Source organism: Mollisia scopiformis (genome assembly GCF_001500285.1).
Source record: "Mollisia scopiformis unplaced genomic scaffold LY89scaffold_17, whole genome shotgun sequence".
NCBI lineage: Eukaryota > Fungi > Ascomycota > Leotiomycetes > Helotiales > Mollisiaceae > Mollisia > Mollisia scopiformis.
The window spans coordinates 1059518-1071926 of NW_017263597.1; the positions used below are offsets into that span (position 1 = coordinate 1059518).

General features: G+C 46.9%; 5 protein-coding genes across 5 annotated transcripts; 2 read left to right on the top strand and 3 right to left on the bottom strand.

Moving 5' to 3' along the window:
- The first annotated feature begins 125 nt into the window (after positions 1-125).
- On the top strand, positions 126-1998 carry LY89DRAFT_686977 (putative quinone oxidoreductase). Its single transcript, XM_018215404.1, has 4 exons — positions 126-919; positions 981-1264; positions 1314-1891; positions 1942-1998. Exons 1-3 carry the CDS (start codon positions 387-389, stop codon positions 1526-1528), a joined length of 1032 nt encoding a protein of 343 aa, XP_018068872.1. The 5' UTR covers positions 126-386; the 3' UTR covers positions 1529-1891; positions 1942-1998.
- LY89DRAFT_784449 (putative pantothenate transporter) lies at positions 1752-3443 on the bottom strand (the record flags this gene model as incomplete). The annotated part of the gene is made up of 5 exons (XM_018222790.1): positions 1752-2377; positions 2427-2603; positions 2652-2833; positions 2954-2986; positions 3034-3443. 5 exons carry the CDS (start codon positions 3441-3443, stop codon positions 1752-1754), a joined length of 1428 nt encoding a protein of 475 aa, XP_018068873.1.
- Positions 3444-4137: 694 nt separating this feature from the next.
- LY89DRAFT_141703 (iron transport multicopper oxidase FET3) lies at positions 4138-6776 on the bottom strand. The gene is made up of 11 exons (XM_018205318.1): positions 6615-6776; positions 6494-6513; positions 6146-6440; positions 6025-6092; positions 5747-5979; positions 5456-5645; positions 5278-5410; positions 5182-5229; positions 4723-5127; positions 4366-4543; positions 4138-4315 (listed from the first exon to the last, which is right to left on the bottom strand). Exons 1-11 carry the CDS (start codon positions 6682-6684, stop codon positions 4261-4263), a joined length of 1695 nt encoding a protein of 564 aa, XP_018068874.1. The 5' UTR covers positions 6685-6776; the 3' UTR covers positions 4138-4260.
- An 803-nt stretch (positions 6777-7579) lies between these two features.
- On the bottom strand, positions 7580-10022 carry LY89DRAFT_141829 (uncharacterized protein). Its single transcript, XM_018205319.1, has 2 exons — positions 9619-10022; positions 7580-9404 (listed from the first exon to the last, which is right to left on the bottom strand). Exons 1-2 carry the CDS (start codon positions 9738-9740, stop codon positions 7901-7903), a joined length of 1626 nt encoding a protein of 541 aa, XP_018068875.1. The 5' UTR covers positions 9741-10022; the 3' UTR covers positions 7580-7900.
- Positions 10023-10152: 130 nt separating this feature from the next.
- Positions 10153-12394, top strand: LY89DRAFT_686980 (N2,N2-dimethylguanosine tRNA methyltransferase). The gene has a single exon (XM_018215405.1). It carries the CDS (start codon positions 10260-10262, stop codon positions 12384-12386), a length of 2127 nt encoding a protein of 708 aa, XP_018068876.1. The 5' UTR covers positions 10153-10259; the 3' UTR covers positions 12387-12394.
- Positions 12395-12409: the final 15 nt, after the last annotated feature.

The following is a 12409-nucleotide window of genomic DNA, read 5'->3' on the forward strand; positions in this document are numbered from 1 at the left end:
ATGAAACATTGGAAGGCAACCACGGAATTCCGTAAGTCTCGCTTATTAACTGGCACACGTGATCCTCCTCATCCCCTATCTACCTAGACATGTAGCTATGACTTAACCTTGCGTGCTAGAGGCGTGGTCGGATCCATAAACTACACTTGAAAAATACTATCCACTCACAAATATTACAAATCGAGGGACGAAGGTCGGTCCGGCCACTAACGTCCTACTCGCAAAAACCTACTTATGGTGCCACAACACGGAGTTCCATGAATCGACAAAATGCTCGTATTCTTAATACAGACATGGTGGGGAAAGGGAAAAGTATAAGAAGTCGATCACATTCTTCGTGAACTTCTCTCAATCACTAAACCATCTGCATTTCTACAGACCAGAAAATGGATCCCATTAAGAATAACATGGCCGCATGGCTTCTATACGAAAAGGCTCCAAACATGGAAGTCGCACCAGGACCCAAGCCCAATCCTGCCGAAAATGAAGTTGTGATCAAAGTGGCCTATGCAGCCGTGAATCCCACGGACTGGAAGATGCAAGACTCCCCCTACTTCAAACTAACATATCCTGTCATTCTCGGGACCGACATTGCTGGGACAGTCGTCCAATTGGGCTCCGGAGTAACACGATTCAAAATTGGCCAACGAGTGATAGGGCACTGTGACAGCATCCTGACCCAGAAGAAGACCAACGCTGGCTTTCAACTCTACTCTACATGCCTTGAGATCCTAGTCGCTGAACTACCTGACTCGGTTCCATTGTCAAGTGCTGCTGTTCTGCCACTTTCAATCTCGACGGCATCTACTGGGCTTTTCAAGGCTTTGAAACTGCCTCTTCCGTCACTACACCCAGAGCCAACAGGACAGGCTATTTTGATATGGGGCGGCAGTTCTTCCGTTGGCTCAACAGCAATTCAGTGCGTGAAATCCCATACACTCCATTTATTCTGGCTGGTGCTGACCTGAATCTTGTGATAGGTTGGCAGTGGCGGCCGGACTGACTGTGGCTACCACGACTAGTCCACAAAACCATGCGTACGCGAAGAGTTTGGGAGCCGCATATTGCTTCGACCATAAAGATCCCGACGTTGTTGAGAAGATTTTGAAAGTCCTCAAGAAGGGTGATGTAGCCCTAGATGTCATAAGTACCGAGAGTTCGCAAAAGGCTAGTGCAGAGATCATAAACAAAATTGGTGGTGGTAAACTGCCTGTCGTTCACAAGCCACTACCAACTAGGTATGATAACGTCGAGACAATTTTCGGTATGTCCCAAAAGCCCGGAATTCTCGCAACTGCTCATATATTTCTCAGTCAATGGACTTGATCCAGGGCTTGTTGATCTCGATCTCGGACGTGCTATTTGGGGCAAATACATTCCTCAAGCATTGGCAGCTGGAAGCTTTCAAACAAAGCCTGATCCACTTATAATTGAAGGTGGGCTGGAGAAGGTCCAAGACGGGATCAACATTCTGAGAAAAGGAGTTTCGGCGAAGAAGGTTGTGATTGAGATTGCGAAGCATGCATGAAATCTGGTGCTCGGTACTGCTAATGGTCTCGCTATTCCATGCTAGACAATCGAATGACTGCTTCATTGTCACCCATTTAAACAGAATACTCTTCAAACTTCCTCATGATGTTAGATCATTCCTCTTCATGTTCTCGGCAGATCCAACAATTTCCAAAGTGAGACCAACCTCGATAATACTCGCACGAGGCGCAGGAATCGCGTTCACGTGTTGAATTTCACTCTCATACTTTCTCCGGCAAATGTTGCTCCACATTACTTGCCTCATTCTCAAAAGACTCGGCTTCTTCTGCCTCAAACTTCCGTTCCAACGTCCCATTCTGGATACCCTTCTTTTCCAAGTACGCAATTAAGAGAACCAAAGGTAAGATCAACGATCCAGTGACAAGACTCGCAATATAACCCTTTCTATAGTTAGGTGCATCGGTCACGGGATAAAAGATGAGTGGCCACCAAGTCGAGAAGCCGAAGTCAAAAGAATTCATGAAACCAGTCGTTATAGCTCTCAGTTGAAAGTCGTGCGCAGTGACATCCGCCATCCAGGAGTACCACAAAGCTTGTGGTGCATATGTTGATCCTAAAAGATAGAAAGCGAAGAAGTGACCTGTATCTGCATGAGGATTGGCTATTAAGATAGCACTCCCAATAATGAAAGTTATTCCGATGGCTAGAGAAAACTGCCACCGAGACTGGATCTTGTCAGAAATGACAGAATAGAATATTGTTCCGACAATGGCGACGCCGTAAAGACCAGTGGGGTAATTATTTTGTTGCACTATGGTGTAGCCACGAGATGCCATCCATAATTGGAACACATTGTTAAGCTCCATCTGAATTGCAAGTGAATACACTGCTAGAGTTCAGCTGGTATGAATTGGAAAATGTTCAATCAAACTTACACATAAAAATTGTCGGGAGAAGCCAGAATTGCCAGCTAAGAAGCACCCGTTTGAAAACAGTTCGGTTCCAAAGGACTTTCCTTGGCTGTCCAAGTCTCGTTGCGGCATGCTCCTTCTCTTCAGCAGTAAGATACCAAGCATTTCGGTGCGACGGAAGATCTGGAATGAAGAACCAACCTGAAGACTTGAATTAGCCAATTTCACTATCTGCATGTTGGACCTTACCAAAGATAGCTGTCGGTATTGTAATAATTGATACAATGATAAAGATCCAGCGCCACGCTGGTAGACCGTCTTTCCCAGCTAATGACTCCAACAAGCCAGCTTGAATCCAGCCACCTGCCATACTTCCCAGATGGCCGAAGCATACAAAGACGGCGGCCCTAGTCCCGAGCTCGGACTTTCTACTATTGACAAGTCAGTATCGAGTTCCGAGAAGTGTCCAAAGAGACTCGAGCAGTCGAGAATTCAAGCACTCAAGCTCGGCGCGTGAGATAATGCTGTTTTGAGGGCGCATCTTGACGTACTACCAGGATCCATAGATGAAATGAGCTCCGACACTAACAATTATCAATACTGGGCAATAAGGTGGAGCGGAATGATTTACTAAGCGATAGCAGAAAACCCGCCTTCAAAAGCATTCAAGACAATTATCTGATATACATGATTCATCTTGAATGTAATCAAAGTCAAGACACTCCACGTGACGTTTGCTGCCACGAAAACATATTTTGGCGGTGCAATAGTCAGAAGTGAAGTTCCAGGCATCTGACAGACTGTATACACGACTAAATAAGTGGTGTTCAAGTAGTTGTAGTCTTTGCCCTTGAAATCAAGGGCTTCTTTCATCCCACTAATGTATGCCGATCCATAGCTGGACCTACTCAATCCGAAGAGGAACCAGATCAGGGAGAAATAGGGCAAGATAGTGAAGTCAAGCTTGACAAGAAGTGGGGCGTCTTTGGGGTCGTTTCCCCAGAGAAAGGAGCGCAGCCGAACCAAAGCGGAACGGGCCATATTCTGGGTTTGGGTGCTCGGATCAAAAGAGATATCAGATGGGACAGACACGAAGCTGGGAATACCCATGGATAAATAGAGAAGTGCTTATCATATACTGTACTAGCATGCTGCATGATGGCGATCGCATATGCGACAACCCGTTAACTTCAGGTCTAATCTGTGACACCAAATACCTAGACAATTTCGCCATCTGAGATAAAGAATGCAAGATAAGATTCTGCTCCTGATTTCAGCAGGCGTTGGCGTTACAAAAGCTGCATGTGTGGGGAAGTTGCTGGTGCTTCAAACAATACCTTTGGAATGGCGTGCGCCCTCCTGTCCATCGCCTCACCTCAGTCCCCCACTTTTCAACAGGAACTTCGAGGTCGGCTGACAGGAACCCATAGCTGATCCGGTATGATACTTGCGGTAGTTGCAATCCAATGGAGGTAGTGTGCAGATTGATCCAGATGTGCTGTGAACATTCTACATTCTCTGCTGTTGATCCCGCCAAGGTTGAACAGCTGCGCCAGCGATTGATCAACCGCACTACCATTTCATGACGTACATTTGAATATATTTCTGCCATTTACTACTAGTAATCTATAGCAAATATCAAGCAATAACCTTTTTCATCAATCAATCATGCAAAATCAAGCTAGCAAAAAGCACAAAACAAGAACATCTCATACCGTCGTCTCATAACGTTCGTGCAACACAAAAGCAATCGATCTCATCTAGTCATCAATCGACACAGCCGTCAAATCGTTTCGATACTCGCAATAGGTAAATACAAAACACCCCGAACATTTCTCCGCTGCTTCACTCGAGCCGTTTAGACAAGAGGCGAGTATGGTACCTTCAGCGCTGGTGGAATACCAACGTACGCACTGTCAAAGATCAGTACATCTTACTCAAGCATTGGTAAACAGAAACTTACCCCCATGGACTCGCAGCAGGCTTACTCGGCGCCTTTGACAAGTCGAACCAGTTGACACTGTTTCCGCCAGCATTTCCAGTAATGGGGATGCCTTGCGATTGGCAAGCGTTGTACATATTTTGTGGAACTGTCAGGTTCAGAGCTTGGATTTGAATTGGATCTTCCACAAGTTGCATCACTATAACCGTCCATCAATTAGCATCTGCTCCCGGAATTTTGGTGATTGCAAGACAAGGAACTCGTTGGTTCTCTCTTGCTTTTGAGATGTCCCAAAGACTCGGGGCAAAGAAGCACAGTGAAGGTATAGAGTAGAGCACTGGAGCGAGATCTAAGGCTTGGGGGGTGAGCTCGACTGACCTAGACCGGCTTCAATGTGCCATTCGATGTGGCAATGGAAAAGCCAGATGCCTGGATTCTTGCTTACGAATCGGATGACTGTGGAGCTGAACTTGTTGACCATGAAAACATCACGTGTGGCTGGAGTTTGGATGTAAGACCCGTTCCAAACGTCAGGAACGGCACTCGTTCCTGGGTCGCCTTGATGAACAATTTGTGCAGTGTGGCCGTGGATATGGAAGGGATGATCTCGATTGTCGTTGCTAACAACGTTGATTTCAACAACACCAACAGGATTATTGAAGACGACTGTGTTAGTTGATGGGCCATAGATTGTAGAGTTGATGGAGTAATTTGTTGGGGCAGATAGGGTGGTATAAATGGTTGGAACCAAAGGCGCAACGAATGTATTTCCATTAATTCTGCCTACGAGATTTTCGTCAGCACAGCTTTGATCTACAAAATAAGTTTTGGTCATACCTCTGGTCTGGTCGTTGATGAATGCGAAGTCGAAAGTGATGTTCACAACTGCTCGTATTAGTCACCATCGAGGAAAACGCTGATCTCGAGACTTACCCTGCGTGACTGGACCCAGGATCGGGGTTTCTGTGAACGTAGGAATGGTAGACTCATGGATCGCTTTGTAGCTCTTGAGTAATGGCTGGGCTGGCAAAGGCGTAGTGGTATTGTAAACAAGGTACGCGGTGGCCTGTTCCTGTCAGCGAGGCTTCGGGTAATGGGTTACCCAACTTACGTTCATGTTAATGTCCGTGGGCTGGATATTGTTACCAAACATATTTGGCATCATAGCAGAGACAACTCCATAGTTCTTGGTAGCATTAGACAGTGCAGTGACGATGACAAAATACCGCTGAGCAGCAGCAATCATAATCTTCTTGGTGACTGTTGGCACCGTTGCTACGCCATCCATCTCCACAATAGTCCTAATAAGTCAGTGAATGGTTTGAACGGGACTCGCAAGTCAGAAGTTGGTCCGCAATAGTCGTCGTATGGTTGAGAAAAGAGGTTGGTTCGAGTAACCTACATGTTGTGTCCAGCAAACTTGATAACATGTGAAGCGAATCCACTTGTGTTGATGATTCTAAACAGGTATCTCTTGCCGGGTACCATTGGGAATTTGGGGTCCAGCTGATTGTTGATCAAGGTAGAGTCAGGGACAGGCTCCATTCCCTGGCCTGTAGCCTTTGGAACGGTTTGATACCAATTGAGCATATAAGGGACTTGTTCATGATACCAGTCGGAGACTTGAAATGTGTACTGGGACTGTCAGATATGGAAGTTCGCTAGGATGGACCAACATACATCAACATCGTAGTCATTGGCAAATGGTGCTGTGGTATCCAGAGCGATGAAAGGACCTCGGAAACCATCTGGAAGTAGGGACATCAGCCTAGAAATCACGTCCAATGCATAAGAAGCTTACCCATATATTGGCCACCAAAATGGGCGTGGTACCAATGGGTACCAGTGTTACCAGCCGTGAAGTTGTAGGTCATCGACATTCCTGGTGGGAGAGGGCACTGAGAAACTGGAGGAGCGCCTTCCATCTGCTGCGACTTTCCTTGGTTCTGGCCATGGAAATGAAGTGATGTACTTTCGTTGCCTAGTCCATTGTACAATTGAACAATGACCTGGTCTTTGACGTTCACGATCATAGGAGGCGGTGGCCATTGTCCATTAATGCCGACTACTGGTCGACCGAATCCATCAGGGCTGGCCTAAAGGTTCATCAGCGAGGTTCCAAGACTATTAAACCAGTATCGCAGCTTACCCAGACCCAAGTAACGTTCCCTATGATAAGTCAGTATGTAAGCCAAGGAGTTGGCATGAGCAAGAATGAGCAGAAACGAGCAAATTCCTGTCACGCAGCCTCGCAGGATCGGTAGACATACAGTTGAAAGTTACAGTAGCCGCATTCGCGGCTATGGCGTTCGCCAGGACGAATGCAATTGCAGATCTCATGATTGCATATGATACTTTTCTCTTGCTCTTGGATTTTCTGATTGTTAAATATTAATCTAAACAAGATCACTTCTGGCGATTTCAGGATCTTTAAATACGTGTGGCGTGATATTGATGGGACGAGCGAGGAGGACGCAGAATAGTACATCTTTCCTAACTCGGAGTCATGCTCCAATGCTACACATCAGGCAGATTCTGGTCCCACGGAAGCGGTCAACTCTCGATATGATGTGCCAGCTGAACCAAGACTGTGGGCAGGAGCGAAGACGGTCTCAAAGGACGTTTGCTGAATGAGACTGCAGACGAAAAATAAACAAGACATATTGGTAGGATTTCGATTGATGATCGAGAGGTTCAAAATTTGCAAGACCGTTGATGCAAATAGTTTTGACATTCTGTCTCGGAAACCACTTGATCAAATCTCAGGACGAATGCATGGAAATCCACCACAATGATTCCGATTTTCGCTGAGTGGTGCGACTGTACATATTTCGATTGATCTTATACTGACATTGGGAGCAATCCAAATTAATGCCCGTTCTGGTCTCGAGTAGAGACGCACAGTTTTTCTCATGGCAAATCTCTCATGAGTGAGATCCGAGACCGATATGTCTCTGCTGTGAAGAACAGTGACATCTTTCGAGACAATTCAGGTAAGTTTAATCTGTCATAAGCACGACAAATGGTGTTCAGAATGTGAGATCACACGAAGGCTAGAAGGTGTTGTGCGTCGACGGATGTAGCGGGACTGATTCGTTTTGTGTAACTTAAGCTTTGCGGGAAGGCGCAAGATCTTTAGTAGACACGTGGGATACATGCGCGATTACTGATCCTTCAGATGAGACCCATTCCACTTAACGGTGAGGATATTATCTCCTCTTGTAGAAGCTGGGGATCTCGATCTGCTTCTCACAAGACTAGATAACCCAGCGAGGTGACTAAAGCCATGCCGTGGTAATTTCCAGCTCCGAGTCGCGCTCACCCCACAACGCACTTCTTGTACGCCCGCCTTCCACTTTTCTTCGACTAGGGCTGATCATTGGGAGTGGACGTAATCTCAGAGATGGGGGTTGGTTCAGTAAGACAGCTAAGTGCCCTTTCGGAAGATGCTTTGAAGTCCCACGAAACTGCGCAGGTCTGATCGGATTCTAGAGAAGCGTCTATGTCGAGTACCGGCTTTAATTCTTGATACTGGGCTGATACATCCGATGTACATCTACCACGATACATCCACGGCCTCGACGGCACGTTTTGATCCGAGTTTCGATCCTTCAGGCAAACGGGAGTAAATGAGTTGACCCTTCTTTTGGACCAGATCGAATGAGAACGACTCTCCTTGGATGCGTGCGCTTTCGGGGATAGATCCATTCTCTAGGCCGGTTTCCTCGATTCGAATCAATACTGACGCAAATGCTGCGATCATTGCACTGTCCCACACACCTTCCCGTCTCGGGTGTTGGAGCAGCAACGAGACCGCTGTCCATCTCATGTCACTGTCTCTGCATCTAGTTGCAACAGCCCATAGTGAACTAATAACCCCGATATCGAAGGTGAATATCGGTCGCCGTCCGGACAACCCCCCATGAGGCTCGTCAAGGACATCGCGAGCAAGACAGAGGGTCTCTTGAAACAGAGATACGAAATTGTCGTAAACGAGCTCTGAATCAGAATGTGATCCTACCAAGGCGAGAAGCGTAGTGTTGTGCCTCAATTGAAGGAATGCTGCTTTCGAGCGGAAAGTTTTCCCACTTTCTTCTCTCGAAGCATTGAGCAGTGGTTGAAAGGCTCCAGACCATTGCCGGAGGTAGCCTACGCTTGCGTCTGGATAGAGACGCTCATCATTTGGACTCTTTTGTGTGCGCGGAACGATGGTTGCACGGGATATACGTCTCACAGTGACCATCCAGAACGAGCGGGCTTCTTTGCAAGACGTGAACTCCGCAGGAATATTATCGTCAACCATCCCGTGGAAATGTGTCTCCATATTAACATAGGTCCTTGTCAAAGATGGAAGAGCAGAAGCCAAAGATATTTGATCCAGCCGTAAAAACATTCGGATAAGATCTGTTTCTATGCCCCAAGAGTTCTCCATTGTACCAAGCTCCCCCAAGGTACTTTTAATCATGTTCAAACCAGTTGAAGCATGGGTCAGAGCCACACATTGATTGCCCTGATAAAGTTCGACGCAAACGACCAACATACACGATATCAGAGCTCTTCTAAGATCGTGAGAGCTTTCTGGCAGTCGTCGGCGCATTTGGACTATGAAATCGTCGTACTGTTGAAGTGCAAAATGGTAATGATTGGCAAGGGACTCGTCGTCGATACTAGTCCGGCCGACAGGGCATTGCTTGCCACTTGCCTGGGAGATCTCGAGGGCTCGATCAAGACCACCAATGGCTATGACAGCGTGCCGAAATGCGTCTTCATGCTCGCAGGCTTGCAAAACTGTCTTGCTCCACACATTCGAGTCATCGGACCCAACAAGGTCTAACATCGTCCTTTCGCGAAACAGTTGGAAGCATCGATACTCTCGCTCGTTCTTGTAACGGGTTTTGAGGATTGATGGAAGAGGCGAGGTAGATGACTGAGACTTTAGAGGGGCAATGCTCAAAGGTTCTTGATGGGATGCCTTCTGGCCGGCCGGAGGCGGGTAAGCACAAGTCGTCCCGTACTTGAGGCATCTCTTGCAAGCTGGCTTAGACTCATCGCATTTGATTCTTCGGACCCTGTGTCAGTTATCAGCAGATTCCTTGCTTGGCTTGGAATATTACTTTTCTTGGGAAAGCTTGTCCATTAAGGTCTCAAGTTTAAAGCGATACATGAAAAAATGATTGGTGCCATGTAAATTGCAAACCAATAAACTGACTGATGGTACTTTTCTATCATTTTGTCCAAAGAATGACTACAATGCTAGCAACAGTAACAACATACCTACAAGTGAAGCAACCTGTTCGAGCTTTTGGTCGAGAAGCTTTCTTCCTGACCCTTTTGTCTCCTGATGCCTGAAGTCCATCTTTGACATTTGGTAAGTCATCCGGACTTCTCTCAGCCATGGAGGTCAGATCGGTTACGGTTCAGCCGAGAGGTATGAGATCCAAGGAGTCTTGAAATAATGGACTGGGACAGAAAGGGTTCAAACGGTACTTGATATTGCCCCTCATACGCACGTATAAGATGAAAAGGAGTTATAGGCCGGCCGGAATGGAGGAAATAGCATGTGTCGCGATTCTTGATCGTGAATACAATTCTTCATCTGAAAATAACTGGCTTTTCATGTTAAACAGGCTTCTCAAACAACATTTTCGTACCTGATGTACGTTTTCACCTTGAATACCATGATGATGTGAGCCATTTCACCGCCTTTAATTAAGGTTAAACGCTAGCCCTGTTTTGAGAAGATTGTGGCAGAATTTTCTTAGCCCACAAAAATAATCAGAGCTTCTGGCAAGCTTCCGCAACTGACAACCCAGACGTCGCGCATGCAAGTACTCTCGAAGAGCTTCAGGGCGAGTCGAAGCTTGGCGATCTTAGGTGAGCTCTCGCGCATACGGACCTTTGCCTTCTTACCCAAAATGTCTGCAAATCAAGCTGCAGACATCACAGCTCTACCAGCTGTGGACCAGCACGTTGTGCACGATGAAAAGGAATACACGACAATCAAAGAAGGACTGGCATATATTCTTGTGCCGGCTTCAGGTCCGAAGGTTCCTCAAACCACCCCTAGAGGCGATAATTCCGCGCAATCAGTTTTCTACAATCCTATTCAGCAATTCAATCGAGACCTGAGCGTCCTAGCGATCAAGGCATATGGTGAAGAGGTCGTTGAGGCGAAGAAGAGGGCGGCAGAAAGGAGACGGGCAAAGTTCAAGGCCAAGAGAATAAAGAAGCGGAAGCGTGAAGAGAACGGCGAGGACGATGATGCTTCGCGGAAGGTAGGAAAACTGGAGGGACCTGAATCAGCTACGTTGGAAGCAAATGCTGGGCCAGATATTATGGACGCGAAGCCACAAATAGCCCCAGACTCCATTGCTGAGCAGACCGTTCGTTTTGACGAAGTAAGAGATCCTGAGCCCGTGGGGCACGATCTAGATATCACGACAGACCACATAGCCAACAACGGAGGACCTTCCACACATACTGAGCAGGCTGAGCAGGCTGAGGTAACGTCGCCGGAGAGCAAGATGGACGATGTGGCCAACAACGAAGGGTCTTCCACAATTACTGAGCAAATTGAGATGCCACCACCAAAGATCAGATTTTCGATTCTAGATGCCCTCTCTGCTACAGGTCTACGTGCTCTTCGATATGCTCAAGAAATACCTTTCGCAACATCGATCACCGCAAACGATTTACTCAAAGAAGCAACTAAGATGATCAAGTTGAACGTGGAGCATAACAAGCTGGAGGACAGGATCACAGCTGTAACAGGAAACGCTCTTAAGCATATGTATGACCTCGTCGGAGAAGACGTGAAGGACGGCAATAGCAAGAAATACGATGTTATTGACTTAGATCCATATGGCACCGCAGCACCATTCTTGGATGCTGCGATTCAAGCTGTGCGCGATGACGGTGGTCTCCTATGCGTTACTTGCACAGATGCTGGAGTCTGGGCTTCCAATGGATACCCTGAGAAGGCGTATTCGCTTTACGGTGGTGTGGCAATGAAAGGCCCTATGTCACATGAAGCTGGGCTCCGACTCATTCTTCATTCTATCGCAACTACTGCCGCTCGACACGGCGTTGCAATTGAGCCTCTCCTCTCGTTGTCAATCGACTTTTACGCTAGGGTATTTGTCCGTGTCTACAAGTCACCTGCAGATGTCAAATTCTTGGCTGGCAAAACGATGATGGTGTACAATTGTGACACTGGGTGCGGAGCTTGGACTACACAGATGGTTGCTAGGAATAAAGTCGTTGAGAATAAGAACGGTGATCCTCAATGGAAACATGTCTTTGCACAAGGACCTGCGGCGAACGAAACTTGCAAGATATGTGGATTCAAGACACACATTGCGGGCCCGATGTATGGAGGTCCTATACATTCTCCCAAATTCATCAAGAAAATTTTGGCTGGACTCCCTAATGTGTCAAAAGATACATATTATACCACCGCCAGAATCGAAGGCATGCTTACTCTGGCCTTAGAAGAGGTTTTGCCAGATCTGGAAGCAGACATATCTCCAACGGCAACGTCAAAGACGAAGAAGTACGACCCGGCTGCTATCGATCCAACTCCATTCCTCTTCATTCCGTCTGCACTTTCTAAAGTCATCCACTGCGTCACTCCCATAGAGAATGCGTTTCGTGGTGCTTTGAGGCATCTTGGCTATCGAGATACGAGAAGTCATACCAAACCTGGAAGCATCAAGACTGATGCGCCCTGGGAAGTGATTTGGGAGATCATGAGAGAGTGGACAAAACAAAGATCTCCTATTAAAGATGGCTCTATCAGAGAACATACCGCTGGGCGGGCTATCATGGGTTTTGACAAGAAGACCCAGAAATTCGCCGAGCCAGAGCCGAACAGCAAAGAAGCTGACGGCAAAACAGAATCGGGAGCTTCATCAGAGGAGAAGAAGATCAAGGTCGTCTTTGATGAGAAGCTGGGTGGGGAGAAAGATACTAAGAAGCTTGTTAGATATCAGCTCAATCCTCGTGAGAATTGGGGACCAATGGCTCGTGCCAGAGGAAAATAATCAGATCAACTTCAAAGTCATAT